Source organism: Hemitrygon akajei, chromosome 5 (assembly GCF_048418815.1).
Source record: "Hemitrygon akajei chromosome 5, sHemAka1.3, whole genome shotgun sequence".
Taxonomy (NCBI): Eukaryota; Metazoa; Chordata; class Chondrichthyes; order Myliobatiformes; family Dasyatidae; genus Hemitrygon; species Hemitrygon akajei.
The window spans coordinates 171,606,572-171,622,679 of record NC_133128.1 but is presented as its reverse complement, the minus strand read 5'-3'; the positions used below and the strand labels follow the sequence as shown (position 1 = coordinate 171,622,679).

The following is a 16,108-nucleotide window of genomic DNA, read 5'->3' as shown; positions in this document are numbered from 1 at the left end:
ATGTGAGGTGAAATTTGTTAATGTAGCAACAGCAGTTCAATGCAATACATAATCTAGCAGAGAAAAAAATAATAAATAAAACATAATAATAAATAAACAAGTATATCAATCTTGTATATTGAATAGATTTTTAAAAATATGCAAAAACAGCAATACTGTATATTAAAAAAAAGTGAGGTGGTGTCCAAAAGCTTCAATGTCCATTTAGGAATCGGATGGCAGAGGGGAAGAAGCTGTTCCTGAGTGGTTGCCTTCAGGCTTCTGTATCTCCTACCTGATGGTAACAGTGAGAAAAGGGCATGCCTTGGGTGCTGGAGGTTTTTAATAATGGGTGCTGCCTTTCTGAGACATTGCTCCCTAAAGAGGTCCTGGGTACTTTGTAAGCTCATGCCCAAGATGGAGCTGACTAGATTCACAACCTTCTGTAGCTTCTTTCGGTCCTGTGCAGTAGCCCCTCCATACCAGACACTGATGCAGCCTGTCAGAATGCTCTCCATGGTACAACTTTAGAAGTACAGAGGAGTGGGGTTTGAAGGGATTCAAAAAGTAAGAATTTTAATTGAAAACAAAAGTGAGAACTTAAGATTCAATAATTGCTAAACTAGGTGCCAGAGTAGGTCAGCAGGCTTGATGGGTGAATGGGATGATATAAGACTGGACACGAGCATGGGAATTTCAGACCACCTCAAATTAATGGAGCATAGGATACCATTGAACTTCTGGCTAAAAATTGAACATAATATAAAACGCTCATTCCTTCTGAAAATGACTTATGCAATTCATGTAAATGATACTGTGGTGAGAATCTGGAATTCAATTTTGAATACTTTACTGAAGCTTAATATATTGGCTTAGATTTGGTTGACTGTTATTTTTCTGCCTTCAGTGCATCCAAGACCTTCACACCCCATCCCACGAGTACAAGCTGATCTTGACTGTTTTTATTTTCCTGTTCATCACAATTGCAATCCTTCAGTTTCCAAAACCCAATTTACAGGTGCTATGCCACTGCCATTAACCAAAACCATGTGAGTGCCCTGGTTAACAAAACCTCAGGAACTTATGCTTGCAAACCATCCCACTCTAACCAAGTTCCAGACTTCAATTTACCTAAATTGTGCAATTGGCACAATTGGGATACGATAGGGTCTTTTAAGAGACTCTTGGATAGGTATATGGAGTATAGAAAAATAGACGGCTATGGGTAACCCTGGGTAATTTATAAAGTAAGTTCATGTTTGGCACAGCATTGTGGGCCGAAGGGCCTGTATTGTGCCGTAGGTTTTCTATGTTTCTATGGCAACATAGAGTTCAATAAATCTGGTAAGTTCCAAATCCTCATTAAATAACCAATTAACTCACTGTGACTCAGGAAAAAGAGAATTAAAGTCAGCAGGTTGTCTTTGTGCAGAGCAAATCTTGGAATATGTGATGCCAAAATAATATCCCCTCAACTCGTTTTTCACAATCACATCTGGTTTTCCCTCGTCCCAGTCTCCAAAAACTCGCATCTCATGAAAATCCAGATCTCTAATCATCCTCTAGCTGTCCCTAGCCAGTCTTGCCTGATCATTAACCATACCTTGAAACCTCTGACCATTTCTCTCTCCTCAACTCCTACCCAAAACATCACTATTAAATATATCAAATATTGTTGGTTTCTTTGAAACTTAGTTTCTTGGGTCAGCATTTGACACCCTCTACAATTATACCAAGGATAACCTCTCTGAAGGGCAATAATTAATACAGTAATATATTTATTTCTAACAGAAACTTGGCTGAAATGACAAAAATGCCATGATCAATAACAAAATTAAACCAGATTAAAATCAAAGGTTTCAAAATTGCTGTCCTTCAATCGTGATTATGGACATTTTTGTGGCATTTTGTCAGGAATTCAGGTATTCCTTTCGTGATAAGACTCATTCCAAGCACCTCAAAACTTGCAACTTTTTCTGCACTTTCTAACTTACAACAGGTATCTTAGAATCATAGAAATGTACAGAAGCCCAGTGTGTCCATATCAGCCAAGGTTGGAATGACACACACTACTCTCACTTCTCAGCTTTTGACCTGTAGTCTAGTAGGGGCCCAGAATGTGACCACCAGAAGTACAGTATATAATCACAGGGGCTGCAAACTTCTCTTTTTTTATTTTCACAATCTTCATCATGGTTTTTGAATAACTCTGGCATCTCATTCACAAGGGAACAACAGAAACCAGCATATTAACCCTGGTACAGACGGTGGTTTCCCATGAGAGGAAATCTCATTGACATCACCCAGCTTTTTGTTTTTGGTGTTCAAGGTGTCAGTAAAACAGCAAGAACACAGCACACAAAAGTAGGAACATTAAATTCAACTTTGCAGGCAGTGGACATTTGAATAATACAGACTGACAGCTGCAAGGTATTCAGCATATTCATTTCATCTTGTTACAAAGATATCTCTACAATTGTTAAAGGGGCAAGATGGACGAACAAATTAGGGGAGGGGAAGTGGAAGGGAAGTTCATGGTATCATCTACCCTGTTTATGGACACAATGAGAGAAAAGTAACTTGAACTAATTCTCAGAAAATGTACCATATATATCTTGAGGGAACACTCTGTTTGTGAATATACCTTGATTATGACTTTAATATTTAAAGTTAATTTATTTTTTAATTAAATACCATTCAACTGTTTCAAAATGTCTTTGAGATTGTTATTTGAAGAGATAACAGCTGAAATGAGGAGCACAGAATGAGCAGTCAGCAGGACTGGGCCTAAGAGAATGCACAGGGTGCACGTTAGTCAGTCTTCAACGCACAGTGAGAAACATATCAGTGCTGGGGATCCTGACAGGCAACCATCAAGCAAATTAAAGAGAGATGGAGCCTTAGATTTTCTGGAAGTGACACTGTTTTGCTAGCATTCTGTGGGCACATTTGCAGCTTTCACTTTCAATGAAAATACAAGCACTTTCCACCATTTGACTGTTATCTGAAGAACACTCTCACCTCCTTTCATGAGAGGTGCACGAAGAAAGGAGCATTCATACCACTCCAAGCCATTTTTAAAATACAAAGGGGTTACTTGGTGTGTTTTTGTCAGCATCAGTAATTACATATCTTTGAAAGGTTTAAATTCATTTGGCCCATAATTTAAATCATATGAACTTGGAGAATGATTTAATGTTAACCAGTCTCCTTCAAAAACAACTCTTCTAAGTTCATACCACCAACAATGAATTTGTTCAAACAAACTAAGCAAAAACTGGCCCATGAACACTACACCTTACTTTGTTTAAACTCTCTTTTTGCACAACTTATTTATTTTTGTATATACTTGTAATTTTTATTTTTTTAATTATGTATTGCAATGAACTGCTGTTGCAAAACAAACAATTGTCATGACATATGCCAGTGATATTAAACCTGATTCTGGGGATACTGAAAGGTTATAATACAGAAAACAAGAAAGAAAATACTTTAGATACAAAACCAAATACAGTACTTAGCACAAGCAGTTCTTTTAATTCAAAGTTCTTTACAGGAATTAAAAACCTTTATCAATGTTCGCAATAAGCTAACAAATATCACTTCCAAAATTAATGCTTTTATTCATTAAGGGTAAAACTACACTTATGTTTCTAGGGGTTAAACTGGGAATTTAAGGCACTTGAGCACCAGACAGGGATTGTTCACTACTCTCCATATCAGGCTGTTTTTGCTTAAAAGAGGTGTACAGCGAATATCTAAAGCCTGTTTCTGAACTCTGCTGCAACTTTAGTTTGCTGGGACAAGTAAGCACCTTATAAATTTAAATGATCAATATTAATTGCAATCAGATCCATTCCTAATCGACTGTTTCCAAAGTATAATCATTGACACACTCTCCTGCGCCTCCCCATCCCCACTGACATACTGTACACCCAATGGTTAAGTCTTCCTCTCTATTCACAGGGGCAACCTCAAGGTGTATATTTAACTTGCCCTGTTGACGGTCCAGGTACTGACCACTTCCTGATGCATCTTCTCCTACACTGCCAAATTCAGAACATTGAGGTTTGAGGCTTGCACTTGGATTCGATGGAGGAATAAGGGAATACCGGAGTTGAAAGATTGGAAGGGATTGGGAACATAAACTCTCTAAAGATCTCTTGAGATTGCTATAAACAAACCGTAAAAGTAACTCAACCACCTACTGTATAATCTACTAACCTTGTTATCGTCCATAACTGTGTTAAGTGATTCTATCCACATGGGGTCAATGTCTCCATCCAAAACAATCCACTTTGGACCTCTGTGAGCCACACTGGAAAGTTCTCTCATGGTCATTGAAAACAAGCCTAGTGAGAAAAGAAATAAAGGTTTTTAAATCACCAGTATTGACTACACTTGTTTATATGTTGGAAACCAAAGTCAGGGAGAACAATACAAGCCTCTTCAGAATGAATTGTTCTTCTATAACACAGGACTGACAATTTGTTGCATTTTCACTCCAGAGTCCGATGTTCACCACAAAACATTTAATGGGGCTAAGCACTCTTATGATCAAAGCTGGATTTACTACACTTCTGGATTATCTGTTCTAAATAGACTGGAGGAGCACCAGATGGAAAAACAGCATTGAAATTGGCTCCAGTGAGAAGTGAGTTAATGAGATCTCAGAGGAGGTGAAATACACACAATTGACAGCAGGAGCGAGAGAAGGTGCCATGACTATCCATACGAAATGCAAAAAGATAGGATGAAACGCAATCATTTTAGCCTTGCGAACAGACCTCACACACCTCTTATCTGTTCGATCACCAATTGCCTCTTAGCAATATTTGGAGCATTTCCTTATCAGACACGGTAGGAACGATAGGAAATCAGAAGTTTGGTTGGGGTTGGAAGGGGGCAGGTTCCAAGAACTGTTGCATGCTAATTATCAAAGTGTTTCAGCTCGGTTCCTGCCACCAAGCAGTTACTGAGCAAAGAATATTTCCCTGAGAAAGCCAGAGTTAAAGTTTGTTGTCATATGCACGAGTACAAGTATATGCAGGAACAATGAAAAACTTCCCACAGCAGCACCACAGGCACGTAGCATGAAATAAGCCATATTCACAAGAAAATATGACTTTACACATTTAGGAAATGCAAATGATGAGAATTTCCTGCCTATACTGCAGCTTGTCACAAGCTGCAGTATATCTAAGATGCCTTCATGCACTTCAAAACCCACTTTGGGAGTATGGTGGTGCTCTGCAAAATCGAGATCTCTGCCTCTATTTAATTTCCTGTAGTAGCCCTCCTGGTCTGCCTGAAACTTCCAGTGCAAGGAGACATCAGCTAGTGAATGTTGCTGAATGGTACATTCCAAGAGATAGAGTGTGTGCTAAGGAACACAATGAAGCTTCAAGTAGCCACCTCAAACTCTCTGTAGTAGCACCACAATCCGGGGTCACACTGCTATTACAGACCGAAAGACTGCACCTTGAAGAACAGACTTTTGGACGCTTCATGGATGCTACAGTTAAGGATGAAATAATATTTTGGACTCATTGTAATTGATTGTAGAATGAACATAGATCAAGACAGGTTCTGACCCTATTTACTGTACATATTATGAATAACGTATATATTTGAAAAAAGTTTTCAAAACTAGCTTGACTCGACATGCAAAGCAAATATAGTTCTTACAAATAGTTTTGACCGCAGCTGAAATTGAAACAAATTTAACATTAGATACATCAAGGTCTAACTTCTCAAATAATTTCTGCACTGAAGGATTTCAGAAGATGAAGCATGAAAAGAACAATAACAGCAGAATGAAAAATAAATGAACAAAGTGGAACAAAAATATTGGAACATTAGGGAAGATCAGGAATTGACACTAAGTTTAGAATTTGCCCAGAGAGCTTCACAAGTGCAGTAGGCAAGCGTTTTGTGTAATGGTGTTAATTTCTATAAGATCTGACACATGCTGCATTTTTTGAGCTAACAAAATTTGTGTTTTCTTTTACTGAGAGAACTAATTAAAAATCAAAATGCAGAAGAATTATTTGCAGACATAAGCACAAGAAGCCCAAAGATTGTGTGAGATAACGTACTATAGCAGTTAAAGCAGGTGGCACGTTACCCATTACAGACAACTTGTGATGGGCAACACACGTTTTGCTAGCATCTTCTATATTTTTATTACAAACATTGCTCTTTTAAGTTTGAAGAAAATTACTAATTATAAAGTATCCATATAAATTAGAAAGAAAATCACCACTTTAATCGTATACCCAACATACAGTATTTACTAATCTTAGTAATTCTAGACTCTGATACAAAAAGGGTCAGACAAGGCAGAGTTCACACCAGCGAACATTCACCTTATCTCAGAAAAGCAGCTGCAATTAGTCATTAAGAGAATTAGCCTCTTTGTAAGACAACAGCAGTGCATGCTCAAAAAGTTCATTGGCAGCCTAAAAAAATTAATCCATACTGTGAACTTTAGCAGTTCTTGTGATGTGCTTCTTTAAAACTGCATTGGATTTCAGAATCTATGTTTATCTTAAAAAACACAAATTTGCACACCACCGTTGCCCGAAACAAAACATGCTGAGACCCTCACTCTCAATGTACTCTCCCTTTCCATCTCATACTGTCTTCTCTTGCCAGGGGAGGGAGGTCCCACTTCACTCAGCAATAAACTTCTGCCTGAATCCTTGACAAGTTATGCCTCCACAGGTATGGACTCGAGCATAAATGAAATCTTTCTCTCTATCTACCCTTTCGTGACTCCGAGGACCTCTCTCAGATTATTTCACTGCTTGGCTGGTCTATCCTGTTTACTCCAGCTTTGTTGCTCTGAATCTCATCTCTAGTATTCAACTCCTGTTCACTTTTAACTTCCTTCCACATTTCCACTTGCATTCGTGTTGCTCTTGAGCAGTGGTCTCCAACCACCGGGCCGCAAAGCATGTGCTACCGGGCCGCGAGGAAACGATATGAAACGATAAAGGTCAGCTGCACCTTTCCTCATTCCCTATCATGCCCACTGAACTTGAACGCACGCGAGGTCATCAGTCGCCTAAATGCAGTGATACCCTCGCACCAGGGATCACTGGTTGGCCTCGGGTAACTGGCCGCCTCACGCGGCCAGCAGGAAGTGCCATTGGTACTGGCCTGGAGCGCAGACAGATGGGCACCACCTCCTGTTTAGCACACCAAATGTTCGTGGGGAACCCGGTGCTAAAATATTGTCAGACGACCTAACTTGGACTCAGGGTTTCATAAGTAGAAGAGCAGCTTTTGTTGGCCGATAGATCCTACGGGGGGGGGGGGGGGGGGCGAACGCGCACCCTGTCGCACTCCTCCTCGCTCGGTCAGTCGTTCTCTCCAGACTGCAACCGCCGTGGCCCCGGCACGGGGGCCTCCAGCCCTGACCTTGTCCTCTCACCCCTCCCACGACCAACCGCACCTGGCTAAGGCGTCTGGCGGCGGGTGGGAGGCTGAAGTTCTGGCCCAGAGGCTGTCTAATGAGGCAATGAAGCCCTCAAAACTGCTTCGGCATCTTGAGTGCAAGCACCCTGCACTTAAACACAAACCCGTTGAGTTTTTTGAGCGGAAAAAACATGAGCAAGCTGGACAGAAGCAAGTGCTGTTAGCCCTGTAAACTAAATAGCAGAATAGACTGGACATAAGGAACCCCCTTTGAGTATTGCTGTACTCCAGTCATGGTTAACACCCTCCCCCGTCGGCCGGTACGGTCCACAAGAACATTGTCAATATTAAACTGGTCCGTGGTGCAAAAAAGGTTGGTGACCCCTGCTCTTGAATATCAAGGGTAAGTGACGAGACTGTCTCTTGTTGGATTTGGTCATTATCTGACTCGCTCATGGCAGAAGTCTGATTGCCACTTATGCCTGAATGTTGTTGAGGTCAGGGGTGAACTAATGGCACATGCAAACATTTTGTTGGCACATGGTATGCAGTGCCTCCCCTTGATTCTATAAACCCCATCCATAATAAGGTGGTACATAATGGTTATCTCTACTGCCAAATGAAGCATCAATTTTTTTTCAACCCAAGAGCAGTGAGATGTTTTCACAGGAAGTAGGCTTTTATTTTTTAAATTTTATTTAGACATACAGCATGGAACAGGCCCTTCTGGGCCAATGAGATACACCACCCAGCCACACACCTATTTAACCACAGCCTAATCACGGGACAATTTACAATGACTAATTAACCCACTAACCACTGCGTCTTTGGACCATGGGATGAAACCAGAGCACCCGGAGGAAACCCATGCTGTCACAAGGAGAACATACAAACTCCTTACAGACGACACCGGAACTGAATTCCAAACTCCAACACCCCAAGCTATAATAGCTTCACGCTAACTGCCCTGCCACGGAGGTTAACACCAGTACACGGTTGCGAGAACATGTGATGTTGGAATATACGTTTTGAAATCCTTCTGGTGTGCACATCAATAATTGGATAGTAAACAGTTACAGTATCAGTACTATTTGGAAATTATGTTGTTTTGAATTGTCTTTTAAAAAGCTTAATATTAGTAATTTTTGGACAGATTTTCCAAACTGCTTCACTTATTTCAGTCTGTCTCCTTTATACTTTTATTAATTGTAAAACCATGAAGTAAATAAGCAACAAAACTCAACCTTTTAACTTAAAAAAAGTGTCTATAATTATTATTTCTAATTCATTAATCAATGGTAATCCCTGCTCAAAATTACTATAATGCGAGAGATTTTTTTTCGAAGAAGATTATCGCCAATTTGGGCACACGCTCTCAAAAAGGTTAACCAGCAATGGTCGAAGTGCTGCTGAAGATACGCAAGGATCGCTTCATTTACTTCAGCAGTTGTGAATGGAACTGAACATCGTGCAATCATCTGCACCAGTTGATCACTGTAAAGGTCATTGGTAAAGTAGCTCAAGGTTGTTAGACCCAGGACACTAGTTTCAGAACCTCCCACAGTGTCGTCCAGGCAGCTGAGATTGACCCCCAGCATCGATAGTCACATCCATCTGAGAATCTATTCCACTTGACGGGAGATGACAGCACACAGTCGAACAGTGCCTTTATATCAGGACTTGTTGCTCTCACTCATCTCGCCGCTGGAAAACGTCTCTTTGTCACGTTTCATAAAGGCTCTACAACATTTAAATAAGTGGCTTTCATAAGCAGATTACTGGAAATGGTGCCATTTCATAGGACTATGAATGTCAGCTTCCATAATGAGCATACATTGTCAGACAGTAACTTATATAACCATATAACAATTACAGCACAGAAACAGACCATCTCGGCCCTTCTAGTCCGTGCCGATGCTTACACTCACCTAGTCCCACTGGCCCACGCTCAGCCCATAACCCTCCATTCCTTTCCTGTCCATATACCTATCCAATTTTACTTTAAATGACAATACCGAACCTGCCTCTACCACTTCTACTGGAAGCTCATTCCACACACCTACCACTCTCTGAGTAAAGAAATTCCCCCTCATGTTACTATTAAACTTTTGCCCCCTAACTCTCAAATCATGTCCTCTTGTTTGAATCTCCCCTACTCTCAATGGAAAAAGCCTATCCACGTCAACCCTATCTATCCCCCTCATAATTTTAAATACCTCTATCAAGTCCCCCCTCAACCTTCTACACTCCAAAGAATAAAGACCTAACATGTTCAACCTTTCCCTGTAACTTAGGTGCTGAAACCCAGGTAACATTCTAGTAAACCTTCTCTGTACTCTCTCTATTTTGTTGATATCTTTCCTATAATTCGGTGACCAGAACTGTACACAATACTCCAAATTCGGTCTTACCAATGCCTTGTACAATTATAACATTACATCCCAACTCCTATACTCAATGCTCTGATTTATAAAGGCCAGCATACCAAAAGCTTTCTTCACCACCCTATCCACATGAGATTCCACCTTCAGGGAACTATGCACCATTATTCCTAGATCACTCTGTTCTACTGCATTCTTCAATGCCCTACCATTTACCAGGTATGTCCTATTTTGATTAGTCCTACCAAAATGTAGCACCTCACACTTATCAGCATTAAACTCCATCTGCCATCTTTCAGCCCACTCTTCTAACTGGCATAAATCTCTCTGCAAGCTTTGAAAACTTACTTCATTTTCCACAACACCTACCTTAGCATCATCTGCATACTTACTAATCCAATTTACCACCCCATCATCCAGATCATTAATGTATATGACAAACAACATTGGACCCAGTACAGATCCCTGAGGTACACCACTAGTCACCGGCCTCCAACCTGACTAACAGTTATCCACCACTACTCTCTGGCATCTCCCATTCAGCCACTGTTGAATCCATTTTACTACTTCAATATTAATACCCAACGACTGAACCTTCCTAACTAACCTTCCGTGCAGAACCTTGTCAAAGGCCTGACTGAAGTCCATATAGACAACATACACTGCTTTACCCTCGTCAACTTTCCTCGTAACTTCTTCAAAAAATTCAATAAGATTTGTCAAACATGACCTTCCATGCACAAATCCATGCTGACTATTCCTAATCAGACCCTATCTATCCAGATAATTATATATACCATCTCTAAGAATACTTTCCATTAATTTACCCACCACTGACGTCAAACTGACAGGCCTATAACTGCTAGGTTTACTCTTAGAACCCTTTTTAAACAATGGAACCACATGAGCAATACGCCAATCCTCTGGCACCATCCCCGTTTCTAATGACATTTGAAATATTTCTGTCAGAGCCCCTGCTATTTCTACACCAACTTCCCTCAAGGTCCTAAGGAATATCCTGTCAAGACCTGGAGATTTATCCACGTTTATATTCCTTAAAAGTGCCAGTACTTTCTCCTCTTTAATTGTCATAGTTTCCATAACTTCCCTACTTGTTTCCCTTACCTTACACAATTCAATATCCTTCTCAAAGAATAGAAATTGTTCAAAATCTCCCCCATCACTTTCGACTCCACACATAGCTGTCCACTCTGATTCTCTAAGGGACCAATTTTATCCCTCACTATCCTTTTGCTATTAATATAACTGTAGAAACCCTTCGGATTTATTTTCACCTTACTTGCCAAAGCAACCTCATTTCTTCTTTTAGCTTTTCTAATTTCTTTCTTAAGATTCTTTTTACATTCTTTATATTCCTCGAGCACATCATTTACTCCATGCTGCCTATATTTATTATAGATCTCCCTCTTTTTCCGAACAAAGTTTCCAATATCCCTTGAAAACCATGGCGCTCTCAAACTTTTAACCTTTCCTTTCAACCTAACAGGAACATAAAGATTCTGTGCCCTCAAAGTTTCACTTTAAATTACCTCCATTTCTCTATTACATCCTTCCCATAAATCAAATTGTCCCAATCCACTCCCTCTAAGTCCTTTCACATCTCCTCAAAGTTAGCCTTTCTCCAATCAAAAATCTCAACCCTGGGTCCAGTCCTATCCGTCTCCATAATTATATTGAAACTAATGCTATTGTGATCACTGGACCCAAAGTGCTCCCCAACACATATGTCCGTCACCTGACCTATCTCATTCCCTAACAGGAGATCCAACACTGCCCCTTCTCTAGTCGGTACCTCTATGTATTGCTGCAAAAAACTATCCTGCACACATTTTACAACTCCAAACCATCCAGCCCTTTTACAGAATGGGCTTCCCAGTCTATGCGTGGAAAATTAAAATCTCCCACAATCACAACCTTGTGCTTACTACAAATAACTGCCATCTCTTTATAAATTTGCTCCTCCAATTCTCGCTCCCCATTAGGTGGTCCTATAACACCCCTATAAGTGTTACTACACCTTTCCCATTCCTCAATTCCATCCAAATAGCCTCCCTAGATGAGTCCTCTAATCTATCCTGCCAAATCACCGCCGTAATACTTTCTCCGACAAGCAATGCAACACCTCCCCCTCTTGTCCCTCCGATTCTATCACACCTGAAGCAATGAAATCCAGGAGTATTTAGTTGCCAATCACACCCCTCCTGCAACCATGTTTCAACTAATAGCTACAACATCATATTTCCAGGTATCAATCCATGCTCTAAGCTCATCCACCTTTCTTACAATGCTCCTCGCATTAAAATAGATGTATTTAAGAAACTCTCCACCTCTTCCTCTCTGTTTATCCCTAACGATGCGATCAACTTGATTATCTTTTTCTTCCTTCTCCCCTACATCTGCGGTCTGAGTGCTCCCCTGCTCTATCACCTGCCTATCCTTCCTCACACACTGTCCACAAGCTTTCTCTATTTGTGAACTAACCTCCTCTCCCCTAGTCTCTTCAAATTGATTCCCACCCCTCAACTATTCTAGTTTAAACCCTCCCCAGTAGCCTTCGCAAATCTCCCCGCCAGGATATTGGTCCCCCTAGGATTCAAGTGTAACCTGTCCTTTTTGTACAGGTCACACCTGCCCCAAAACAGGTCCCAATGATCTAGAAAACTTGAATCTCTGGCCCCTTGCTCCAATCCCTCAGCCACGCATTTATCCTCCACCTCATTCCATTCCTACTCTCACTGTCACGTGGCCCAGGCAGTAATCCTGAGATTACTACCTTTGTGGTCCTTCTTTTCAACTGCCTTCCTCACTCCCTATATTCTCCTTTCAGGACCTCTTCCCTTTTCCTGCCTATGTCATTGGTACCTATATGTACCACGACCTTTGACTCCTCACCCTCCCACTTCAGGATATCTCGGACGCGATCAGAAACATCCTGGACCCTGGCACCAGGGAGGCAAACTACCATCCAGGTCTCCTGATCGCGTCCACAGAATTGCCTATCTGACCCCCTAATTATTGTGGTGAACTACATATACCTGTCTGGACTGCTCCTGTGGCTCCTCCCACAGACCCCTGCTGACTGCTCCTGTGGCTCCTCCCACAGACCCCTGTATAAAGGCGATTGAGGCCTGAGTCCGGCCTCATTTCTCCAGGATGTAGTGTTGTTCATTCTTCCAGTCAATAAAAGCCGATATCTCGCTTCTTACGTCTCAGAGTGAGTTATTGATGGTGCATCAACTATCGAGTCCCCTATTACTACTGCCTTCCTCTTCCTTTCCCTACCCTTCTGAGCTACAGGGCCGGAATCTGTGCCGGAGGCACGGCCACTGTTGCTTAATCCAGGTAGGTCGTCCCCCCCCCCCCAACAGTATTCAAACAGGAGTACTTATTGTCAAAGGGTACAGCCACTGGGGTACTATCTAGTACCTGACTCTTTCCCTTCCCCCTCCTAACCATGACCCACCTGTCTGCCTCCCGTGGTCCTGGTGTGACCACCTGCCTGTAACTCCTCTCTATCAACTCCTCACTCTCCCTGACCAGATGAAGGTCATCGAGCTGCAGCTCTAGTTTCCTAACATGGTCCCTTAGGAGCTGCAACTCGGCGCACCTGGCACAGATGTGGACTTCCGGGAGGCTAGGAGACTCCAGGATCTCCCACATCCGACACCGTGAACAACAAGCTGCCCTCATACTTATACTTCCCCTTTCCTCAAATAACAGGAAAAACTGAAATCTAAACCTACCTTGCCTTGCCCGCTTCCCCCTAAGCCCGTTGAGCCCAAGCCCTTAAGCCTTCACTCCGCTGCCCGCTGTATAAGGCTGTGGTCTTTTTAAATCTTCCCTGCTTCACTGCCCGCCGTCACACGCCTGCGCAGTCCCACCTCTCTTAACTCCAATGAGAATAAGAAAAATTCAAGATGGCTTCCACCACACTCCCGTTCTGATCCTCCGACTTCCTTCTCCAAACGAAAAATTCAAAAAATGTTTAAAATCTACATCTGGCAAAACCCTTTCAACACATTTCAGGTCAAAGTGTCATCATTGTGCCACTAGAGGCCTATCCACTGCCAGCACTGAGATCTGATTGCTGAACACTGGGGTACAGATCCATCAAGATGAGCCAAGGCTGTGGTTGGCAGGATTGGACTCACAGATATGTTCCTAAAGCAAGACATTACTTCCTACAAAGCGAAACCCAATAGCATGAATGGCAGCGATGCTTCACTACAAGATGAACACAACACCTTCTATGCCTGCTTTGAAAGGGAGAACACATCTACAGCTGTGAAGATCCCTACTGCACCTGATAATCCTGTGATCTCCGTCTCCGAGGCCAATGTTAGACTGTCTTTAAAGAGAGTGAACCCTCGCAAGGTGGAAGGTCCTGATGAAGGCTCTGAAAACCTGTGCCAACCAACTGGCAGGAGTATTTAAGGACAGTTTCAACCTCTCACTGCTACAGGCAGAAGTTCCAACTTTCTTCAAAAAGGCAACAATTATACCAGTGCCTAAGAAGAATAATGTGAACTGCCTTAATGACTATTGCCCAGTAGCACTCACATCGACAGTGATGAAATGCTTTGAGAGGTTGGTCATGACTAGACTGAACTCCTGCCTCAGCAAGGACCTGGATCCATTGCAATTTGCCTATCGCCACAATAGGTCAACAGCAGATGCAATCTCAATGGCTCTTCATACGGCTTTGGACCACCTGGACAACACAGACACCTACATCAGGATGCTGTTCATCGACTACAGCTCAGCATTTAATACCATTATTCCCACAATCCTTATTGAGAAGTTGCAGAACCTGGGCCTCTGTACCTCCCTCTGCAATCGGATCCTCGATTTCTGAACCGGAAGACCACAGTCTGTGCGGATTGGTGATAACATATCCTCCTCGCTGACGATCAAAACTGGTGCACCTCAGGAGTGTGTGCTTAGCCCACTGCTTTACTCTCTTTATACAAATGACTGTGTGGCTAGACATAGCTCAAATAACATGTATAAATTTGATGATGACACAACCATTGTTGGTAGAATCTCAGGTCACGACGAGAGGGCGTACAGGAGTGAGATATGCCAACTAGTGGAATGGTGTCTGTAGCAACAACCTGGCACTCAACGTCAGTAAGATGAAAAAGCTGATTGTGGACTTCAGGAAAGGCAAGACGAAGTAACACATACCAATCCTCTTAGAGGGATCAGAGGTAGAGAGACTGAGCAGCTTCAAGTTCCTGGGTGTCAGGATCCCTGAGGATCTAACCTGGTCACAACATATCGATGTAGTTATAAAGAAAGCAAGACAGTGGCTATACTTTATTAGGAGTTTGAAGAGATTTCGAATGTCAACAAGTACACTCAAAAACTTATATAGTTGTACTGTGGAGAGCATTCTGACAGGCTGCATCACTGTCTGGTATGGAGGGGCTACTGCACAGGACCAAAAGAAGCTGCAGAAGGTTGTAAATCTAGTCAGCTCCATCTTGGGTACTAGCCTACAAAGTACCCAGGACATCTTTAGGGAGCAGTGTCTCAGGAAGGTAGTGTCCATTATTAAGGACATCCAGCACCCAGTGCATGCCCTTTTCTCACTGTTACCATCAGGTAGGAGGTACAGAAGCCTGAGAGTACAGACTCAGGAATTCAGGAACTGCTTCTTCCCCTCTGCCATCCAATTCCTAAATGGACATTGAACCTCGCTTTTTCTTAATATAAAGTATTTCTGTTTTTGCACATTTTTAAAAGTCTATTCAATATACGTAATTAATTTACTTGTTTATTATTATTTTTATTTTATTTATTATTATTTTTTCTTCCTCTGCTAGATTATGTATTGCATTGAACTGCTGCTGCTAAGTTAACAAATTTCACCTCACATGCCGGTGATAATAAACCTGATTCTGATTCTAAATTGGAAGGAAATGACTGGTAAGGTCCCACAGGATGGTTACTCAACTACTCACAACTTCCATTCACGAGCTTGCATGCTAGAATTCATCCATTCAAACTTGAAAAGATTGTTGTTGTATCAGTGTGGACTAGAGAATGTAATTAGAAAGTAATATTGATTTGTAAAATGTATGGCCCAATCTTTGACGTTAGTAAGACCAAAGAGCTGATTGTGGACTTTAGAAAGGGTAATTCAAGAAATCACAAACCAATCCTCATAGAGGGACCAGAAGTGGAGAGAGTAAATAATTTCAAGCTGCTGCACAGGAACAAAGTAAGTTGCAGAAAGTAGTAAAATTAGTCAGCTCCTTCACGGGTACTAGTCTCCATTGTATCCAAGATGGCTTCAAAAA

At 41.7% G+C, this 16,108-nt stretch overlaps 1 protein-coding gene across 1 annotated transcript in view; it reads right to left on the bottom strand.

Annotated features, from left to right (window-relative positions):
- dnah9l (dynein, axonemal, heavy polypeptide 9 like) overlaps positions 1-16,108 on the bottom strand; it is a 276,890-nt gene that overhangs the window by 136,087 nt on the left and 124,695 nt on the right. Inside the window, 1 exon segment of the mRNA XM_073047202.1 lies at positions 4,204-4,331. Within this exon segment, the coding sequence (XP_072903303.1) occupies positions 4,204-4,331 (128 nt within the window).